This window comes from Battus philenor, unplaced genomic scaffold (genome assembly GCF_028537555.1).
Source record: "Battus philenor isolate CCGP_79_NKW_IND1 unplaced genomic scaffold, ilBatPhil1.0.hap1 SCAF_16, whole genome shotgun sequence".
In the NCBI taxonomy this organism is placed as follows: Eukaryota; Metazoa; Arthropoda; class Insecta; order Lepidoptera; family Papilionidae; genus Battus; species Battus philenor.
In genome coordinates this window covers 7,972,871-7,996,959 of record NW_027181678.1, presented here as the reverse complement: position 1 = coordinate 7,996,959, position 24,089 = coordinate 7,972,871, and the positions used below count along the sequence as shown (strand labels likewise).

At 31.5% G+C, this 24,089-nt stretch overlaps 1 protein-coding gene across 2 annotated transcripts in view; it reads left to right on the top strand.

The window, feature by feature from the left end:
• The first annotated feature begins 1,651 nt into the window (after positions 1–1,651).
• LOC137919178 (pinin-like) overlaps positions 1,652–24,089 on the top strand; it is a 48,746-nt gene continuing 26,308 nt past the window's right edge. For both annotated transcript variants that reach the window (XM_068762167.1, XM_068762166.1), the window contains exons 1-4: positions 1,652–1,835; positions 7,255–7,467; positions 17,357–17,530; positions 23,208–23,383. In XM_068762167.1, the coding sequence (XP_068618268.1) occupies positions 1,740–1,835; positions 7,255–7,467; positions 17,357–17,530; positions 23,208–23,383 (659 nt within the window). In that variant the 5' untranslated portion in view covers positions 1,652–1,739. The remainder of the gene's footprint in view (positions 1,836–7,254; positions 7,468–17,356; positions 17,531–23,207; positions 23,384–24,089) is intronic.

The window sequence follows — 24,089 nt, the reverse complement described above, 5'->3', positions numbered from 1 at the left end:
GATTATTGAGTTTAATCACAGATTAATTACTAATACCTAACTTTGAATGTACATTTGTTTGGGTAAAAGAGGCTAATTTTTTTTTCTATTACTGAGTAATTTATAGATTTGGGGTAACCACTTTCTGTAACATAGCTAATTATATAAACGTAGGTTCTAAACTTTTCATGTTATGTAATTTGTTATAATATATGTATTTGCACTCCGTGTAATGATTTTTGCTATTGTGATGTTTTGTCGATTCTCTGTATTTTAAAAACAAAAATCTGTGAGCGCTTGAAGAGAAGTTAAGATTCAATTAAATAAATATTTTAACCGAAGAAAAAATGATGTGTTTAAAGAAAGACGAAAGTCTATAGCCAATGCGTTTTACCAATGATAGCTTACTGTACAGAAATGTAGTCTCTCACCTCTGGCCTTTGTGGCAACCTTACTTTTGCTTAACGAGCCATGGAGAGGGCAATGCTCGGGATTTCTCTTTGAGATAGAATTAGGAATTAGGAGATCCGTAGACGAACGAGTTGTTGTAGCACTGAGTAGCCACATCGTGTGCAGAACAGACGGAGTGGAGACTCTGGTTCGAGGTGTCAATGGCTGCGAAGGATATCCACCAGGCAGTAAACAATAGCAGAATGCAACATCTTAAAGGCAGTAGATGTTTTAGGGCTACAAGACTGAAGACGATGTGTATTTGATTTATTAACTTAATATATTAACGAAACTAATGAAAGACACGGCAAAAATAAAGTTACATATTTAATTTGAAGGTTATTGTTTTGGCATTTTCATTGCGATATAATATTACGATATGGTAGTGATTGTACAAAATAATTAAGATTCTCCTTACTTTCTCAAATGCCATTAAAATAATATTAAGTAATCAGAAACCGGTACTAATTGATTGTACATTAATAAAGCTTACTATACAATTACCTTTTGTTTCATTTCTGCGCTTTCTTTTAATAGCCAAGAAAAGAAATACACACTCTAGAATTTGTGGAGTGTTTTTAGGGTTGAACGATTTAATAACTTAAAAAGGGTGGTTGGTTATATGCGTAAAAGCTTTAAAGCGATGAATGTATGGTCTAGTTGTCAGTAAAAGGTTTTATAGCTTTTACACCTTTAAACGATATATATAAACACACACACACATCTGTATATATATATATTATAATATAATATATGTATACACATCTGTATAAATGTATATATAAATATATATATATATATATATATATATATATATATATATATATATATATATATATATATATATGGTGGGTTTGAAAAAAAAAAATCTTACAGTTTCTAATATGCTGATTTAATCATCCATTCCCGTCTTTTTAGATCTTAATGTAGTGGTAGTAGTAGTGGTGTAGTACTGTAGTAGTTAGGATAAGTTAGGTTGTTTGTAAGTTTCTGTGTAAGTTGAGTGCGAATTTCGGTTTAAATATAACGATTCTAAACATCAAAAATTTTCTTGATTGTGATTTTAAGAACTTGAGACATCTAGAGCTTTGAAACATTTTTTTAATTTTATCTGGAGTTTGAACGTACATACTGCGAATAATACATCATACAATCACCATCTCCTTGTGAGCGACGCGGTGCGACCCCACCACGACGGCGCCTACGCCTTACCACACCGTTCACTTGGTTGCCGCACTCCTATTTGGTCCGTCAGTCGATACGCGCGTACATTATTGAATAATTTTTTTGTGACAAGTACACAACCCGTGATGGAGAAGGAACATCAGCCAGATTCTATGGCTACAATTACAATGAAGCCGGAATACCCGCCATCGGAAGTGTATAGCGCTTCTGAACCTCCACCGGTATGATACCTCTTTTTTTTTTCAAAATATTACCTTTTATTTCTAACTTTACGATCATTTCGTTATAATTTACAGACTTAAATTTGTTCTCGAAAAAAATGTAAGGTCTTTTCTACATATAAATATTTTAAGGTTTTCGTGAATAAGAGGAGTGTGAAAAAGTGATGCGTCATTATATCTTTTATGTAACAATATTTGCTTTAGTCCATTATGTTAATTAATTGATACAGCAACAATAACTTGACGGTTCATGAGTTACCGATGTCCTCTATCGCATCAATGCGGGAAAGCGCCTTTCTCTCGGGCAGTGGTACGGTCGGTGACGCGTACCTTCTAGTAAATTGCAGCTTTTAGATGTGTTTGATGGAACAATATTATATATTACGGGTGCCTTTTACTATTATTAGTTATCATATTACATGAAATATTTTTTTCTAGATTAGTTTATTAACGAATCAAATCATTTGGACACTTGCCTGATTTTAATTGACCATTAGATTATACTGGTAATTAATAGATTTTTTAACAACAAAACTATGGTGTTCGTAACCTTAAGTACGCTTTTTTATTTGTTTTTAGTTTTAACAATTAATTAATTAATTATCCTGGTTGAATCTAAACATAAAAAGTAATAGATTGCTCGGTTATCGATACCAAATACAATTTTCTTCGTAATTTGTAAAGTATTGTGCAGAAATCTTTCTTAGCTTGTGCTTTAAAAGTTATGTTTTTAAAATTATTTCCTAGCTATTCGGTCAAAAGATAGTTAAGATCTTAAGGTACTAAGTTAGTTCCTTTCTAGGAATTGCTAATCAGTTTCTTTGATTTGTATGCCCATGAATGTGAGAATTCATTGTTCTATTGTAGGCAAGTATTCGGTTTATTATTATAATCTAACATCTGTAATTATATATGATTGCTAATGGTCTTGTGACATGATGGAAGAGACATTTAGTATATAAAACCTTGTGGTAATTTATTCGGTTAAAGGGTAATTTAGACAAGGACAAGAAACTTTTAATACAAAAAATGCAATGTTACTTTGAAATAAAAATGTTATATGGAACTTATTTACGTACTCGTATAATGGGCAAGAAAAATCCCTGTTCTTTCGTTTTATTATTATACTATTCTATAACCAAATGTTAATAAATAAATAATATCGATTTTAAATTTCTTTTTTAACAGTTTGACTATGGTTATTATTTCGGAACATTTCCAATATAACAAGAAAAAGCACAACCTTTTTTAGTAAACGTTTTTTTTAATTTTAACAAAATTATGAAGACTAGTGTAAATCTTGCATGATAAGCTTCATAACAAAGTTATATTTATATATCTGAGTTTTTTGTTCTGTAATTAAAGGAAAACCATAGCATTGTTATAAAAATAAACATTGCAGTGGAAAGAAATCAGTAGGTATTGACTAGTCGACAGAATGGACACAATGGCGTTTGCGTCATATCCTTATACTTTTAGTGACTTCATAAAAAACTCATTGTTTACATAGACACGTACCAATCATAAATTATTAACAATCAAACATACAATCGATTATTTTCTCCTAGCAATTTAAATCAAATTTTCTTTAAAAAATAACGAATTGTTATTTAATATTAACAAACCAATTAGGTTTTATATATAAGAACAAGACGAACAGTTTAGTAGTTTACTATACTGTAAATCATTTAAACCCTATGTTTTGAATAAAATGTTTTTAGGCATATTATACAAAACTTTATGAAAATCGTTCAAATGTATTTATTATAATGTATTTTGTGAAAATATACGATTCCTTAAAATAATATTTGAACTACGAGAGATCGGCACTGTTTGCCGTAATCGAAACCAGGGTTCAACAACCTGTTGTTATTTATTATCACTCTTTGGAAAAAGTCTTAAAGCAAAACGGCAAGTTATATAATTGTAAGAGGTTACTTCATGTTGTACTTTCGCTGTTTGGCAGAGTAAATATTAAACAAAGAACAGTAAATTTATAATCCGTCTGTCATTATTACTAAATTAACCTATACAAGTCAACGCTATTCTTAAAAGACTTAGACGACAAAAATTAAAATGTCAACTTTTAGACAATATTATGAAGCTTTTTATGTCTTTTTCAAAGACGTTCAAAAACGCCTGCGTGAAGTCTGAAGTAAGTTATCAAACAATGCTATGTAATAACTGAATTTGAACAGAACGGTTTCTTTGTCTTTTACACTACAAAAAGGCTATACTAAAGTAATGATGTAGTAGACTGTCGCATTTTTATCAACAGTTCGAGTGCAACGCGTTTACTGTATGTAAACAATTCCTTGCTCACCGTGCTTTATTTATTCTTATTCGTGCTGATTTTATCAATAGGTTGACGTCTATATTTCGAAATCAGAACACGTTTTTTTTCTTGTAGCGTTCTTTTATTTACTGCCATGTTTGATATTTAACACAAAATAGGTAAACTATTTAATGGTACTATTTTAAAATGTTTATTTATAGTTCACATTATTTTTTTATAAACCCAATCGATGATGTAAAGAGGGCGATGATATAAATGGTACGCTTTAATCATTATGATGCGGGGAAATCTACCAATTAAAACAGTGAAGCGTAAGCATTTGTCACTTGTTAATGAAAAGGATCTTATTAAGAAAAGTTAGCCCAGTTTCTCTAATGCGGTTAACTTATTTAAATTTATAATTTGAGAGTACGTCCTATTTATAGCGATGCCTGTAAGTGGATTGGCATTACTAGCAAGAAGTTATAATGTAAAGCATCTCTAACGTACTAGCACTTAAGTAATACTCCGTCATGTCCTTACTTAGATAAGTTGTTGCTAGTAATATTTATACGTAAGAGCTTATGCGCTGCAGTAGAAATTTTTAGTCATCCTTACTGATGTTGTCTTAAGATGGTTGTAAGTAGATACGACCTACTTAATTTCGACAGCGAATAACTCGTAAATAATCTTATATCCCTGTACAATGACAATTTTCAAACTTATGAAGTATCTTACACCAATGAATATTAAAATAAATGTAAAGAACATGGATAAAATAAATCACGAAGGTTGAAATTGACATCGTTATGCCACCATTCAAATTTGGTTGGATTTCCAAAGCAATCTGAAACGAACTTTCACAACAAAGATGGCGTCAACTGTGCACCTCTCTTGGTCGCCTATGTAATTGTGTCACGGGTTTGTTTATTACAAGTAGTGGCAAAAATTGGAAAAGTGGTTTTAATATTTTTGTTTGGACGTTCTGGAACGTAGGCAGGTCGTTTTAGTGTTGATTTAATAATTTTATTATATTATATAATTTATTATATACTTTGGTGATAACAATGCTGCGTTCTCTATGATTTTCAAGAACAAATTACTGTGATATATTGTCCAGTACATAGATCTTAAAAGGCACAAGTCCCGAAAGCTTAACCGGCTATTGTAGCCTTCAAATAGGAATATATGTATATTTGCAAAAAAAAGCAGATTTTTATTTTTACCGTTTCTTACTACAGTCGTGCACGTTGCACATAAATATGCTGTTAAGTATAGTTTAGTTTACGATAGCCTAGGGACTTCACAATCTATGGTTTGAAAATTTATATTCAACCTAGCAATTGTTAACTTTATATATTTCCTAGCAATTAATTTTTCTTTGAACTACCATATCATTAATTACATAGCATACACTTTTTAGCCCTAAAGTCTGTGGTATTAGTAGATTTTAGAATACAACAATAAATTGAATTATCATTTGCTCCAACAAGAAAAATTAAGGCACAAAGAACAAAGTAAAAATAGAATAAAAGTTTACAAGATTCAGTTTAAAAACCTGTTCTTAAGACATTGTACCCAAATAAGTAGCTTTTTGAGTATATAATAGTTATATACTAATATGTAAAATATTAATATAAATTATTATAATTAAAAGATTCTAGTATATTACAAGTGCAATTAAGATGCGATTAATTGATTGATCGCCGTTCTCACACATTCAGACAAAGGCATTTATATAACGTAAACTCACACATGCGAATTTTCTCATACGGACTCGTGTGTTGTAATTGTTGATTGTTTAGAGTTTAAGTTTATGATTCGTAAGGTGTAATATCTTCATAGTGAGCTTTGCAACCTTCTCACTGCATACTCCTCGATTGTATGCCGTTAATCATTTTGTTATTCTTATGTCTTCTTTGAAGAGTGCAAGTAAAGCATTTTAAAAACGGAATTTAATCGCCTTATGAAACTTTTCTTTGCAGAAATGCAACTAATGTAAGCACATATACTTAATCGCGCACACCGTATGATTGATCTTTTTAAATTTCCTTATACACATCGTGGCATCGGAGCACGTATATGCTGCTTTTTATATTCACCTGCTTAATTCGATCTACGATTTGGTCTATATAAATAGCATTATGTCGTATTATATTGAGAAAAATCTGTAAAAAAATTATTTTAATAATCCTACGTGTGGACATTTAAAAAAAATAGAAAAAAACTACTACATTTAATACCATATTTTTATATATTGGCAGATTTTCATTCTAGCCGTAGAAAGCTTACTGGACATAGGCCCCTCCCATAGATTTCAAATAACACTGGTCGGAAGCGGCCTGCATCTCGTATCTTCTGACGACGTAAATTATAACAGTTGAAAGAAGCTGGATACCTTATATAAGTTGTAGAATTATTTAATTATTCCAGAATATGCAGATAATTACATTCAATTGTACAAACTAAAAAAAAAACTTTGTACTTTTGACGATGTGCATGTTACGGTATAAATATAAAAACATACCAAGCCTGTCAATTTTTAGCCGGGTTATGTTTTACTAGTCGCATATAAGAGAGTTCCTGTGATACGATCATTATGCTGCGCAGGTAATGTATTGTGGTATGTTCTAAGCGGTGCGAGTTCGATAACATTTGACTTGGCTCTTTGAAGAGAGAAGATATGCTTTTCAAAGTAAAAGGGGAATGTGCAAGGAGTAAAGGCGATAATAAACTTCAAGTAGGAAATATTGTGAAAGTATTCAAGAATGATTACGTAGTCAATTTTATATAAAATCCTATATTGGCCGGTCGAAGTTACGAAACATGTAAGGTGATAACTTGATGATGAGTGACATGACACGTTCTAAACAGTTGGTTTTGTACAGTTTTGTAATACAATACTGTTTACTGAGATGACACTATCATGGCGCAGTCTTCCGGCTTCGATACTTCTCTTGATTAAGGCATAGTTCATTTATGCTATCTTATTTAAGCCCAACTTAATTTAATGCTGATGAAACTAATGAATAGATTCTCGTGTACATCACTAAATCTTTCGGTGGTATAGTTCGGTTTGTCTTGTTAGCACATCTTTTAATAAAACTCGACGATTATTTTCTAATTCGTTATTTTTATTCTCAGGCTTACCGTCAAAGAGTGTCATCATCAGTCCAAATTGCCAGGATTGCAGCGCTGACAATTATAGCAGCCTCGTTCATCCTCGGTTCGTTCATCTTAGCATCCAGTTGGGTAGCGGCCCGCGCTTCATGCCATCAATTGGAGCAATTGGACGCCATGCTTGACAAGGAACTCGCCCTGGAAGGAAGAAGTTACGGGAATGACGGACTAATTGCTGTGAGTATATATTGAATGATCTAGATGATGGTTCCTGGTTTTCATATCAATAAAATCACTATAAAATGGCGTAATTATTTTGATTTTTCCGTATTATTTTTATGATTATAAAAATTGTGTTGAGAACAATAAAAAAATTAAGAAGACAAAAATTGAGTAAGTCCGAATAAAAATAGAACAAAACACCACAAAATAATAACTAATAACGACGGACTAATAATTTATTAAAATTTACTACTTTTCAATCTGTGTATGTAAATACGTACACAAATATGTATTTATTTATTTATTCCTTCTACTTTAAATATTATTCCACATTTTCTTCAAAGAAGTCAAACTTGAAACATTTTTCAAAAATATTGTTATATCGTGAATATTTTATAATTATAAATATAATATTTATTTATTGATCGCTTAGTATGTTGACCTCCGCTGTTAAGTGACTCTCTGTTTGATATTCAAAGCGAGTAGGTTTCGTGGGAAGATCTTTAACTGTGAATTGAATCGAAATTGTTTGTTTCGTTAAAAAAGTCTATTGAAAGTGGTACAATGCATGGCCGACTTAAAAATCAGAATTATGTATGGAGTCATTTATTTCAATTTATTGCCTGATATATTTTTCCTATACAGGTTTTTCCGGTTAAAGAATGCACGGTTAATAAAAAATAGTACGGTTTAATTATTTGTCCGTTGTTCCCCCTTGTGTGTGTATATATACATATATATTTTATTATTTCCTTTACATTTAGATTTTTTTCTCCTATATGATATGTGTTTAATTCACCTGCAATTAATTTATCTCTACATTGTCCAAATGATTAACTGGTAGAAAATGCCCTCCGCATTTAGTTCCCCGTTATTTATCCATTGTATAAGAAGTATGTAAATAAATAAATACAGTTTTAGTTTGGATATCGCTTGGAATTTTAAAGTGAAGTCGAGTCACATTGCGCGGCGACCTGCTCACCTTGAATCTCTTCACAAGCGTTGCGCAAAGCCGTGTCTCTAACAGACCTATGTTGTTGGCAGTAAGATGTATTGTAAAACTTAGAAGGTTAAATTAATTGATAAATTTTAACCGCGTACAATGCTCTTTCTTAAGTTTTATGACAAATCTAATTGTGTTCGAATTGTTATGTACTCGTGTCTTAATATTTGTCTGTAAAGAGGATGCAAGTATTTTTTGAGTTTAATTACTGTTTAAGTGTTATCAAAATGGTTCATGTATCCGAATATAAAATTCACAGAGAAAATATACATTTAAATAAAGCTATTGAAAAAATTAGGAACCTTTTTTACCGATAGTTTATAAAACAGAGCCTTGCAAAGTTAAACGTGTAGGTCATGGCAAAACCGTTTTTTAACTAATGTAAAGTTTCTGGAATGAAAGTACAATATGTTATAGAAAAAGACAACATACAGGTTGCGAATAATCTAAAGCGTTTAAGATATTTGTTAAAAAATTTTAGTTTTATTAACTCTGTGTAATAAATTTTTCATTTGATGTCAAATTGAATTTTGACATTGATGTCTAATTCTATGATTAAAATCATTGAATTATTTGACGGTTTTATTGAAAAAAGGTGATTAATGGTTAATACTAGCTTAAGATAAAGTAGATGTATCGTATACATCAGGTTTACAAGTAAGTTCTTTAGATAAAAGAAGATACAGTCAAATTATTTTGTTTGATAAACTCTGTGCTATCGTCTATAAGAACTTCGCGTCCTTGCCATAACCTTCAACTAAGGAGATCCTACTTAGTTGACGATTATGTCATTCGTCAAAAAAAAAAAACAGTTTTTTTAAGCTATGATTATTACGGAACAATTTAGTATCATTATGCACGATGTCTGTATTACGTAAGTAACAAAGACTTGACATGAATTGTTTATAAATATCCATGTTTAACATATGCACAAAGAAATGTAAGGTATAGAATAGACGTGTCATAGTTCAATAGTTATAGCGCTGTGTAATAACACAGCGCACGGCATACCAATAGCCGACTAGAGTTGGCGAAATGTGTGGCGAAAGTTGCGGACGCGGTCATTGAACTCGGGTCATGGATGCATCTCGGAACACAACGGCACATGGCTACTTCGATGAGTTTCGAATGTAACGTTTGTTTGTTAGATGATGTATTAACGATGCGGTAGAAAGTAAGGAAGCGAAACTCCGATGAGCTAAGTTGCAGGTAGTCAGCCAATAATTAAGGAAATCGATAAGACTTTTTAAAACATTACGTTTAATAAGAACCACGATGGGTATGATAACGAATTGTCATTGACTACTAATTAGGATGAAAATAAAAAAACAAACTGTTTTTTTTTTGTTTTTTTGTTGACATTAGTGTGCGTGCCTTTATTTAAAAAAACTTTATAAACTGTAAATGTTTTTTTATTTTTATTTTGTACGTTTTTGTTTAAAAAATTGGAACGAGGGATAAGTACTTTTACTCCTTCCTTCATTATTGTTTTAGCTTCCTTTTTATACCTCGCTTGATTCATAGTATATCACCGTTGATAAAAACTCGTGTTAAAAAGAATACTAAAGAGCTTAGCTGAATAGTTTTTTTTGTCAACCATGGAGTTTCACGGAGATTAACGTATTATAAATTTAAAAGATCTGTTTTTTATTATTTAACAGTTGTCACCTTTTGTAATAGTTTGTAAAGCAATTAAATGGAAGTTGTTTTTTATTTTACGATATAAAGTTTATGTTCTGGTCTAGACTTAAGGTACTTTAGCAGAGTTTTAGTATAGTAATAACATTGTTATTGCAGGACGTAAAGATTTTAAACTGTATTGTGTATATAAAGGTAAATGTATTTGTTTAAATATTTAATGCAAATATTATTTATAGCGTTTTTCTATGCATATTATTTTCAAAAAGATGAGAACCTTTCTTTGTGTAATTAACCAAGAGTGTAAATTACCTGAAGTTAGTTATGCAATAGGGTGCAACTTTTATATATTTGAACATTTCAGGTATCAAAAGAAAGAAAAGAGTATCGATGCATGTCGATATAAAAAAAGTCCAAATATTTACTATAGCAAAAGGTAGGCAGATTTTCACGAAATATTTAAACATTTCTCATTTGAATGAGAAGTAAGCTTTTATTAAATTTTTAAAAATGTTAACAAATCTGTTAGAGCTCGTTTGGTTTGAAAAACTTTTACAAATATTTATTTTATCTACATCTGTTAATGGGAGCAGTTTTTTTATATGGTAAAATGTTAAGTAATTGTAAATTTTTTTATTAATGGTAGAACGTTGAATCACTATAATCTTAGACTTTGAGCAATTGATGCTACCAAGAAATGGATGTAGACTTAATATTTGATTTCTGCTTTACATACTTTTAGGGAAACCTGCTTTATTACAATAAACATCCAGTTATTGCTTTAATTTAATTTGATTTACTCCAACTCCGTTGATTTAGATGCTAAGAAATTTTATCTGTTTGCTGGTGACAATTAAAAAGTATAACATGTTCTTTAAATCATCTGATATATAAACTGTCTCTCGCCCGCTTTGCAATTTTTAATGAAAGCACCCTTCTGCAAGTGGAATTTCGTGAAACCTGTTCTAAACTGACTACTAATCTCACTCTTACATTTACGCTTCCAAAGAAGTCGCGATGAGCATATATGGAATTCTTTTATGTATAACATATAGATTATAAATAATTGGTTTCTAATTGAAATCAAACTATAACGTTCCAGATGTAGTAGTTGAGGCACATATTTTTATATCAGGAATAGAACTTTTCAAGTCAATTCTTTTTGCTGTACAGATATTTGCTAGTGTCCATATAAATTCGAACGTATCTAACTCATAATATTTAACTTAGGAACTGAAATATAAACATTTAATATGCATAAAGAACATGATTCGTGGGTCATGACTAATGGTATTTTAAATTAGCACGTAGTGGTAAGGTAAGCATATCGTGTTTCATTGCTGATATTTATATAGATATTGACATATAGTGTGTATGATACAGCTGTAACACTATATTACATAAAAAATAATTGACAAGTAGATTTAAAACCAGTTAATTGTTTTTATTGAAATTTTAGAATTATATCAGTTAAAACTCGCTTTAAAAAGCCGTTTATAAGATGGTTTAAAAGGGGAAGAATCAGAAAGTTAGATAATAGTTATAGAGTGATTCTTAGTTGAAACTTTAACCATCGAAGACAACTATTGGTAATAAACATTATTTAATAATGTTTAGACAAGTTGAATTTGAACATGTACTTTTACGGTAATATTATTTTATTAATTTAGATAAAAATGAACATATACGGTATATGTTCATTCTCTCTGAAAATGAAAACAGAAAAATCACAAATTTCTAATTATCGTCAGCATCATGTCAGAAGATTGATGCTCACTGTAAGCAATAGGCCTCCCTTAAAAATTGCCACGGTGACAGGTTTTGCAATGCCAGCTTCCAGAGACATGCTGCGACTATAACGTCGTATTATTATAATTATTAAATATTATTTTAATAGAAATAATAAATATTATTTTAATTATCATTTGTTATGTTTTTACTTATAGTTGATTGCTTTTAAATAAGAAGCAATTTTTACTGGCAAATATAATAAATTTAAGTAATTAAATACGATGTTTATAAAGCTAGGTGAGTAATTACTGTTTACTAAACATTTTATATTCTCCTAAAAGTTAAAAAGAGGTCACCAACTTGCTTTTTCCGCAAAAGAAAAGTCTTTGACGTAGCCCAAAGAATTGTTAGTCTCAAGTGACAGGTGGCACATCACACAGATGGACTGGCGACATAGTTAAAGTCACGAGTAGTCGCCGATCTTTGGGGAACGTCCATGCCTTGCAGTGGGATATAAATTGCTTATATTTTTAAGAAACCATTCATTTATTTATAATTTAACGATAAGCATTTTTTAACACGTTTGTTTTATGCGGGTATAAATATGACGAATAATTCTATTGCCAAAGAGATGTACATCTTTACTAGTACTATAAAGGTATCATGGTGGAATGGACTGTCCCATATATCACCCTAAAACTGAAATTGGGTGAAAAGGGTTACCGGTTACAGGTTACCACAAAAAATCTATGTCCGCTTGATGTTGTTTTAAGGAAAATTAAATACAAAATTGAGGTGCGGTACGAGTTACAATTGTATATGTGGAATACCGGGTAGAAAATCTCTCTTGCTATCGTATGAAGCAGGTGTCATCAGGCGTCTTATATATTCATATTTGGTGATGTTTGGTGCTTATTTATTTAAAAAAATAATAAATTAATATGTACCTTTGCCGACTTTACAGCATGTTAATTAATTAATTCATCGAGGTCAAAAAAAATATTTAAACCATTCGCGGCCCGCATCTGTATAACAATAAGCTATTAGGGTTAGGCGGTTTTAAACAGCTCTCTATTAAGTAAGTGTAGGCTATTAAAGGGAGGTTAGTTTGCCTCCTTAATACTATCTGAAAAGGAAATTCTGCGCAAAGAGAACAAGGATATATCAAGGATATACTAAGAGTATTACTGTGTTCCTGTTTGATGTCCTTGTATCTTTTGTCCTTTGTTAATGGGACGTACGTTTATCCTGAGTCTTAAGGTGACGAGTTGGTGTTGCGCTGGGTTTTTTGTTACAGAATTCCGTGCAGAACCGTGTTATCGTAGGTTGCGAATATCCTATTATGTGAATGCTGTTAGAAATATGTTTCACATTGTATGCTCAAATTCAACAAATTTTCTATAAATTCCTATTATTTTTTGTAATTTGTTACGAGTTTAAAGTATTGGTAATGCTTTCTTATAACTGCTTATCGTGAGTAAAACTCTAAGCGGTTCTCAATATAATATATGAAAGCAAATAGAATCTACTAAAAGGGATCTAATACCTATTAACAGTTTTATACTACTAGCTTCGAATTATTTATTATTTTTGTCATCTTAAAATAATATAAAAAATGATACCAGGTTAACAAGGTTTATAAAATTTATTATATGACAGAAAATAATGTAAAATATCTATAACAAATTTAAAAACCTTACAAAAAGTTAAGATATTAAAAAAATAACGAGTTCCTAAGAACCAATCATTTAATATCAGTGTTGCTTCGCTTGTCACTTTTCCATAAAAACTACAGTAAAAAAGTTGTATATTCTGTTAATGCAATTCTTATTACAGTTATATGTTGACACGCCTAATTTGTAACTATTCTCTCGAAGGTGAAAATACGTATATTTAAATATAAGCATCATCATTTGCGTCAGAACGTCCTCAGATGGATATAAGCCTCACCCCATAGATTACCAATAGGACTGGTTTCCAACGGCTATTCCCAGTTAGATATAACTAGAAAGAATTTTGCCGAAATTTATCCTTTTCTATTGATTAAATAAGTTATAAGCGTCATTCTATTTAATACTTAATTCAGTTATTTAAGTATTATAATTTTTATAAAAACTGTTTACAATATTTGTATATTCTTTTAAGGTTTTATGACTGAAAGAAGAATATTAGTTTTTGGTTTATAATAAATAGTAGACGGAGTAGCAATGTCAAGGATAGTTTTTGGTGAAGTGCTACATTTAAAAACGCTGGTGAACATTATCATCGATATGTATTTAAAATCGAATCAAGTCGATACGAATTCGACTTTTCGTATATAATGGGTCATGTCCGCTAATGTATATCAAATTAAAACATATTAAGCATAGTTTGTATGTTGATGATGCGCGCAGAACAGAAGGCCGCTGGGCTCTTAAGGTTCTGAGGAGGCCACGGGCCGGCAACTGCAGCGTAGGACGTTCACTGGCTAGCTCGACCAGACGACCATGTTAAAGTCGTTGGAAGACACCGGATGCAGGCTGCATCCTTCCGATCCTGTTATAAATCTTTAGTGGAGGCTTATGGCGATATGAAGATGGTGTTGATTCATTATTTCCATTCAATTCATTGCATGTTATTTAAAGTTTTTGAAATTGTAAACAGTAATAGCAGTTATTTATTCATTTAGAATTAAACGCAGTTTTTTTTTGTAATTTTAAAACGCTATGTTGGCACGCTCGCATCATGTGATTATAACTATGATGGAGTTGAGCGGAACGGAAATGGATTATTTTCCGCGTACCCGCAACACTGATCTTTCTGCACATCCGTCCACCCGCGCTCCGCCCACAAACTAACCATTATATAATTAATGACCGTCTGTAATCTGTAAATCTGTATTCTGTAGATTCAACTGTCATTATCTAAAGAAAAAAATACCAAGGCGCTTGTCCCAGTGAAGGCAAGCTGCGAAGGTTATTTGAATCGACTCAACAAATATAAAAACTTCTATCTTGACCTGTTGTTGCAATATTTAATTATGGACGTTCACTAGAAAACTTGTATAGAAAAGTTAAAAATTTGATTGTTATTTTCTTACTAAGTAAGATAAATACACGCAAAACATGTTTTTAACTATTAAAACCTACTATTATATTTAAAATAAACTCACCTTAGTTTATACATGGTTCATTATCATAATTTCAGACGTTGTACGCCCACAGCTGGACTTAGGTCTACACTATGAGCTTACAATAGGACTGGGTTTGAAAGATTGACTTTAAAAGATTCGAGATGGTAGCCTTGTCCAACTGAATATTTTTGATTAATTAAACAGTTATGAAACCAGATTTCTTAACTTTATATTTCATCTAATAACTCATTGCTGCATTAAAATTATTAAATTTTAATATACGTTTAATATATTTATTAAAGTGTATGTTTAAAGCAACGCATACATATATAATACTGCTTCTTTAGGATATTAGCAATTGAACAACCATTTTGGAATATATAACATTACAAATTATGAAAGTTATTTATAACGTCCGTATCGAAAGAGTTACTAGTACATATTTTTTATGTCGACAATTTTCTATTGCGAGCTCTTGTTAGTTTCCTTGTTATCACGCAACGTTCGACTCGAGAGGTAATAACGACAATAATCGTTTGAAATTGTTTCGTAAATCTAGTAAAAGTGTTGTGGGCGTAGTGCACAATGCGACAATTGTGCCGGCGACGTAATCGGTGTTTTCTATCGGTTGCGGTCGCGAACATTCTTCGCTCCGCCGGTCGCAGTTAGCTGACACCGCTGCAAGTATTTTCTGATGCTGCATCCATAGGACAAATCTTTAATATAATTTACTTGCAATAACAAACTAGATGCTGTAACTAAACCGTCTATTTATAACTTGACCTTGATTGTTTGTATAATGTTGCACAAACAGAAAAATCGAATGGTGTACAAGGTTTGTTAGTTTTATATATGAAGCCAATAATTTAGGCTCATTGTGTACGTTGTTGGTGAACAGATTTCACAATCACGACCAATACTTATATAAAAATGTACTTATAAACCATTAAAAATACTTTTAATGAAATTCTGTTGCGTAATTTTGTTGTAAAAACATTGTCTTTATAATATATTAATAATTACAAGTTAGACGCAATAAAATAACAAAAAAATAAGAAATAAGTAGCCTTTTTAATAGAAATCTTTTTTTTTCAATATCTATTGTTCATATCATGTATAGTTTATTGTTTTTTACATAAATAATCATTGCATAATATTTTTTGTCCTTTAAAATTCTGAAAGGATGGCTGAATCGCGGTAATTTTTGCTAACCTAAGAAGGTCAAACATTGAAGTATTACGTAACAAAAAATTTTGTAAAACATAGTTCAAAAATGAAACTTATATATAGCGAGAAAAAGCAATTTATCTATATTAATCAATTCCGCACCTCTTCTTTTAATGTTTTTGCAGAAATTAGTAATTATTCTTTACAAAAATGGCTACCGACTAGTAATGAGTTGGGTTGTGATATGTGTGGGCTTGTACCGCCTCGTAAATATACCGTTTAAATGTCTCTTGAGTTACGTAAGTGACGGTACATAGCCGCCATTTTGCGATGAGTCTCTCGTTTTTGCTCTTAAAAGACCGGTGTTAGCTTAGCAACGTTTTCCTGTGTTTATGCTAGAAGCTTACATAAGCATTGATACCTAGAAAATCTATTCGCTTGAAGCGTGTGAGATAAATTTAAAGCATTGGCATAATAATAATATCGGTGGAAATGAAAATGAAAATTTGAAACTGATACATAGAAATTGGAAAATATTTTATTTATAGAAAGGTTTATAAAACGAATACTTATAATTTGGCAAAAAACTTTAATTGGGAAAAAGTGCAAGGCATTGCATAATACAATTGTTTATTTGCTTCTCATGGAAGGTAATTAAGGTGTTTGAGCGACGGACGTACGCCGAAGTAAGGTTTGTGATTATAATGTAAATGTGATATTTATAAGTATATTGTATAAGTATACTTAATGCAATTTTATGCTCAGCGCATAAATATTCAATATTAATAGCCGGTCTGTTAAATTAAATTTATTAAGGTAAATGGAAGTTTTAATAAAGGGCTTTGTTTCTTCTCTTCAGTGAATTCTGTTAATAGTTTTCTTTTGAACAGACTTTTTTATAATCATGAATCATAATTACATCTTTTTCCAAACGTTAAGCTGGTTTTGATGTTATAAGGCATTGGATGTTTAATATTAGTAAAGTATATTTTTTTTGTTGAATAACATCTTATCGAAGAACTTGAACTTAAAAGCTTCCATTATAATCTTTATTTGAGCCGTAAACACCGTTTAGGCTGTGTTATGTCCGTCCTGGACATAAGTCTCATCTAGGCACTGTCAATAGGGTAGGTCGCAAACATACGTCGGCTAAATTAAAATTTGTGTTATGTTTTTTTAAATTAAAAAGGTAAATTGGTTATAAGAGCATTTGTACATTTTTTTCTGAGTGGTAATTATTGCAATTGTTTTAGGATGAACCTCTGCCGATAGCGAATGCACATGCCTTGCATGCAGAACCGCCCTCGAGCTTGCACTCAACGGGAACTTCCGCGCACACCCAGCCAGCTGCTCCCGCTTCTGAGAGCCACGTAAAGGATGATCCTTTGAATCACGCCGAGTCGAAGATCGATGAAGACAAATTACAGGTTAGTTGACGCATAATTTAATGCTCTATTATTGTTTACCTAACTACAGCTTTGGTTCCTTTTGTTTTCCGAAATTGAGAAAAATAGGGAAAATTACGAAACTCGATACATAATAGGTTTCACAGCTTTGAGCTAGGGGGCGGCCTCTTTACTAGAAAATAAAATGCGTGTTTGCTTATGGTAGTTCCCGATAATTCTAAACGGGTTCAATTAGGAGCACTATATTGTTTTTCTAATTTTTAATGTTTATTCACGTCATAATAATGAGACACATTTTACGGCTAGATGAAATGTTAATTTATGAAAATAGAGTATTTCATAATGCCTTTTAGGGAACGGTACCATTACCATTGGAAATCTCTGACAATTCTTATTATTTGAAGTTTAAGTAAAAAAAGTTTTTTAAATGATCATAATAAAAAATAAATTATTAATTCAACACTCAAATGGATTATAACAATTGCTGACGTCTAGTTGAAATGATAAATTCCTCAAACCTGAAAAGAACAGGTGACAGAAAATCAGCAGGACTATGTATTTTTTTATAACATAAAATTACATAATTAATAAATATTGAAATAACCAGAAGTCGAAAACATTATTTCCGAATTGTGCTTTCTATGAAGTCATTTATAACGTAGTAATATACAAACATTCTATCTATTTTTTTTAAATCTAGCAATGGAAGCTTTTTAAATCCTATTATAAAAGCCTATATGTTTTTTTTTCTTTTCAATACTCATTTCCACATCTTTGTTTGGGGCAAGGGCGTTACAATTCGGAAGCAAATATTTTTTTAATTTTTATTGCTCATTCTCTTTCTTTCCTCATAATCTTTTTCTTTCTTTCCTGACATCCTTCACAAAATCTTTCATTCTTCACGTTCTCATCTTCTTTTATATTTCACCTTTCTTTCCTCGTCTATATTATTAATTAAATTGGTTCTTATTTCGCAGCATGTAATTTACTCATTTTATATTTTTTTATTCGACCCTTTATCTTAATCTTCCACCGCTTCTCTGTAGAACCTTATAAATGTAGGAAGCCTATACGCTTGTAGACAAACTTCCAACTCGATGAAGACAAAGTGAAAATGTAAATGTATTTAAAAGTTCCGATTAGCTAGGTGTACGGCAGTTAGGGAAAACTGATATAACATAAATGAATGGTTTTTGTCATAGAAAAATTAAAAAAAAAGGTATTCTTCACTATAATAATATTTTTTTATTAACTCTTCAATGTATATCATCACAAGATATAAAAAAATCAGATTAAATTGATAAAATTGGGTCACAAACGGGAGAGTATAAAGGGCGGTCTTATCGAAAATGGCGATTTCTTTCGCTCTGATACTTTTGGAGGAATAAAATAGTATGAATTCTTACTTAGTTTTACGCTTTTGACCAAGGTATTCTTCCCGAACACCAAAAATTAATTTTACCTTATGTTAAAATATAATTACAAAATGTTTTTTCCACTGTTATAGAATCTGCGCATTTTATTTTTTACAACGCAGATCATTTTGAGGATTCATTTTCTTTTGCTTTCCGCTACGTAACGTTATCATGTCAATCTGAACTAGACAGCATGATATACAAAATCATTCAACTATTTCGTAAAACTCTAATTTTATTTTCTTGAATGTTACAACGTTTCTATTTTTGTAAGTCATTTAATGCTTTACTACAAGTAAACTGATACTAACACAGTTATATTGTTCTCGAACAATGTTATGGTAGTTTGAGGTAACAGCTCAGTAAAAGATAAATATAAAACTTGCATATTTTTAAACCAATGGCATACACATTTGGTACAAGAGATTGGTTCTGTTATAGTTTAATCTTAGATACGCCTATTTTCAATATTGTAAATTTATGCGATACTGGTTCTATTTATAACTGAACATCGGCCACTATGGTGTAAATTTATAGCCCAATACGAATATGATTTCGTGAACAGGTTGTGGTTCGTTACCGCAACGTACAAATCCGACTTAATAGTTCGCAAGTAGCAGTGCAAAAAACCACAAAGCGAATAATTTAAACGTAACTGCTATTCTAAAATTATTTCGTTTTTATTTAGTACATCAGTCCGATGGTCTGATAAGGTCATGCGATACCAAATTAGCCGAAGCAATACATACCGCCGAAGACCGGCACAGATGGCGTAACATAGTGCGCCACAAACTTTCCAAAAAGTGTCACGATCCTCAGTAGTGAGTGATACGATGCAAGGCGGATTTGGTACATCGAAATATGTAGTATGTAATCAATTGAGTGATATTATATATGATTTTCTATTTCTGGTCAAATAATTAAATCCATTACGCATATAAAAACAATAACCTCTTTATAGTTCAGTAAAAATGTTAGTATTATGTCGAATGTTTGATGTCATGCATGTGGAGACAATAAGGTGTGCTGTCAAATAGCAGAACAACAGTGATTAGCATGCGGATTGCTCATTCGCTGAGCGAATCGGGAGCGTGGAATAGCAAATGCTGGAGTTGTATGCGTTACGTAAATGCATTGTACAGTGTTTTAAACACACGGGGATAAAGTGCACGCAATTGTGTGTGGCCTATGCAACTAATAACGTCACAACGAATGGCTTTCACTGCCGGCGCCCGATGTCGACTACCGGCTTCCCCCACTAGCCCCGTGTACTGCATGTGAAAGCGGCCATCTCTTAAGATTATCTTAATGGTTATCCGCAGATAGTATACATAAATAATGAAAATTTCTCTACCCACATTAATACATCCGTGTGTTGTTTTTACGTATTACATAGATGGCGTCATTAGCAAATTCGTGTAAATTTATTGTTTTTTGTTTTATAAATTAATCCTTTTAGTTGTATTAAAAGATTTTTGTGCCAGTATAAATTAATAATTACAAACGTTGTAAAACTCAATAACGGACTGTCTCTCTGTTAGAGAGTATGCTTACAAATACAATATATGCATATAAGCAATGGAAAAATAACACGTTAAAAATCACTGGAATATCCCGTGTGTAAAAGTGTTTTAATACATAGATGTTGATATTTTATCACCTTACTTGATGTACTTTACTTACTTCTACTTCGTTTCACGCTACGGAAACAGGTTTAGGTTATTTTGATTTACTCTTTACTCTCTGTTACTTTTTAATTACGTTATTGCTTTAATTACTGGTAAAACCCATTTTAGAATTGCTACGTAGGTTTGCCCTTATTAATGTTAGAAGTGTTGTTGGATTTTCCTTCATCGTATCTCCCTAAGCTGATGTTTTACAAATATTTGTAATGGTAATTTCTCCCGTTAATCTGATCAAAGTAAGCAGACGAGTTCAGCCCTTTCGAGCGTCCCCAAACTGGAACGCTAAACGCATATCGAGGTTCCGTATGGGGCATTTGTAGGGTGTTGTAGTTCTCTGTTACTACAAGGAGTTCTTACCTAAGTAACCTAAGAGCTTTCTCCTCTTCTTTCATTTCTTGATCTTTTGCCAAGTGAATTAAATAATGTAAAGACTGGGTTTTGCTTTACTATAAAGATACCTTGATACTTAGCCTTAAACGCGTCTTAAACCTGAGCTAAGTTCAAACCTGAAGCTATTAATGCTAACAGCAATCAGCTTTCGTCAATAAAAACTATGAAAATAGTTGCTAGAAATGTATTATCGAAAGTGTAATAATATTCTACTCATAACTGTAAGTAACCTCTTAAGGAATATGTAATAACGGGCTGTTCCCCCCCCCCCTTCCGCTTTGCGAACTGAATGAATTCTGCTTTAACTTTCCTTGCGGGTGGAATTTCCTGAAATTCGTTTTAAGTTGACATCTACCCGGGAAAAGAAATATTCAAATCTCCAAGCTCTATGATTCTAGAGACATCTGATCAGTCAGTATATTGTGGTAATATATACTTATATGTATTTAAATATGTACTTATTTGTATAAAACTTTAATAACAAGTCAGAACAGCTACTTCAAATAAATTTATAAATACAATAGAAGCAATGCTGTTTATAAATCAGCGGCGGTAAGATTAAGATTTGTGTATAATTTTTGAATGGGTCAATAAGTGATGGGCGGTGTGTCCGAATGCTGGCAATATTTACAAACGGGGGGCGGTGGAACAATGGTGCGGTGGTGCATTGTCTCGCGCAGGATGTCCGAGCGTATTGTGCCCGGTAAACAGCACAGAACGAGATATTCGAGTTTCGAACGTCAAGTCCCACTTATTAAGTGCTAAACGGTATTAAATGTATGTAAAAACAATTCACAAGAAACCAACATTTAACAAAAAAACAACTTACCAAAAATTGCTTACAAATGAGCAAAAACGAAATGTTATTGACTTTAATTTTTATTAGAGTTATGCTACAGTCTATAGTATTAAATACGTCAATGTATAAAACGCAGCGTGTAAATGTCTAATGTTATCAGTATTGTATTTCTTTTTTAGGAAAGTGCAGCGAAATATTAGTTAAATGTTAGAGATATTTGATTCTTTATTTTAGCATATTTAATGACATATACGTATTAACTCAGTGGTTTTTTTTCTTTAAGTTGTAAATTACTTGTTTTTCCATTGCAAATTGGTCTTGAAAAGGACTATTATGTGCAGGAAACGACATAAAGAAATCTTCGTTATGTCGCTTCCTTCAGTAAAGACTTTATCCACTTTACTATTGTAATCGTGCTTGATAAAATGTTTATTCATGCACAGAATCAGGACATTTTCGTGGTACACTGTATCCAAAAATCTGTAGTCTCCGAAAAGTAAATAACTTAATGATAATAGGTTTTCAAAATTTGGATTGCGACATATTATAATTAATTATTGTTTACTATCTTTTCCAAAAGGCTTAGTATTGTCAGAACATATTAGTCTGTCACTTTGTATTAGAAAAAATAATTAATGTAATATACTCGTATTTCACATTGATTTCTTAATACTGAGTAATTAAAAAAGGTGTAAAATCTTTGAAACTATTTGCTGAGAAATGAACCAGTCAACATTTTTAAACGTACAAACCTCACTGACATTATTCTACATAATATAAGTTGTATAGGCAATAATTATAACTGTAAAAGATTTACCAACTCTCGGGCTTAATCGTTTCATGTACTTATTAAGACTCGAGTGTGATGTTTATTTAAAAGCAATAAACATACGTGGTATAAACGCAAGCCGCATTACGTACAATGAAACATGATAATAATATTTTTGTTTTATGGTCTTATCTGCGACTACGGAATACAAATCGAGTATTATACAAGCGACATATAATATATCCTTAATATAGGCTTTGGTTAGCATTTCCTGTTACGTACATTTAGATATGTATTTACATACAGCTAACTGCCATGTTCGGAATATTAAATTTTTTTGAGAAAATCCTTGATAGTTACTCTTTTAACGTCAATTTTAACACACGTGAAAAATAGTGTAATATTAATTCCAGACATGTTTGTTTCCTATACAATTTTATTTATATTTATACAATCATATGCTTTATTGATCAATAATGCTTTGATATATGCTTTGAATATTTTTGCGGATAAATTTAAAATTGCTTTAGGAATTTCATTACAGGCGTATATACCTTTATACTTCTAAAGGTTTCTCAAAAAATGTACTTATAATAATTTTTCTATCAACTTTGAAAATTACTTGTTATTGTTGTTACAGAAAATCGACGAAGATAATGCTAAACCTGATTCTGTGAATTCGGGCAGCGACGAGAGCTCCGAATCGGACGGTTCAGATGAAGAGGATGAATTGGACGCCATCAGACCAATGTTCAAGTTGCCTATACAGTTTGATCTTGACGAGCTCGCTGGCGCTTTCTTAGCAAACAACCAGAAGTAAGTATCAATATAGTAATTTTGTCAAAAGTGTAATTTTACACAGGAATGCGGAGATCAGTAGACGAACGAAAGTAGTCGATGTACTTTAACGGATAGGCAACTAAAAGTGGCAATGGGCAGATAGCGCGCAACATATGACCACTGGGGCCAAACGGTTCTGGATTAGAGACCACGGTCCGGCAGGGCAAGGTCATTGGAGGACAATGGTGGTAGCCTATGTCGTACAGTGGACACCCTACGGTTGAAATAAACATCATGATTATGATAATGTTACTGACATTGTAATCAGCGTTAGAAAATACAGACCCATTATTGTCAGAGAGCTTAATAACCTCTCTTAGCCAATTAGATTAATTGGAGGGACGTGCCTATGTACTTTCTGAAAGGCTATTTCAATTGGTCTATGTGAATACAGCTTTTTGATTTTATTGGTTCAATTTAAGCTGAATTATAACAATCGGTATTAATGCCTATACTAAAATAAAAAAAGCAACTGACATCCGATTCGCCATCAAGTTGTTTTAATTGTCAATTGTTAAAAATTGATTGAATAGAATAGACTTGATCAGCATTTTTTCATTTAATGAATTAAATAAAATTTATTGTTATAACAAAACATTTGTGTGATTTGTTCATATTATAAAAATTGTTTTGAACAAGTTATGAAATAAGTTGTAGTAGTATAAATAAAGCATTATTCATT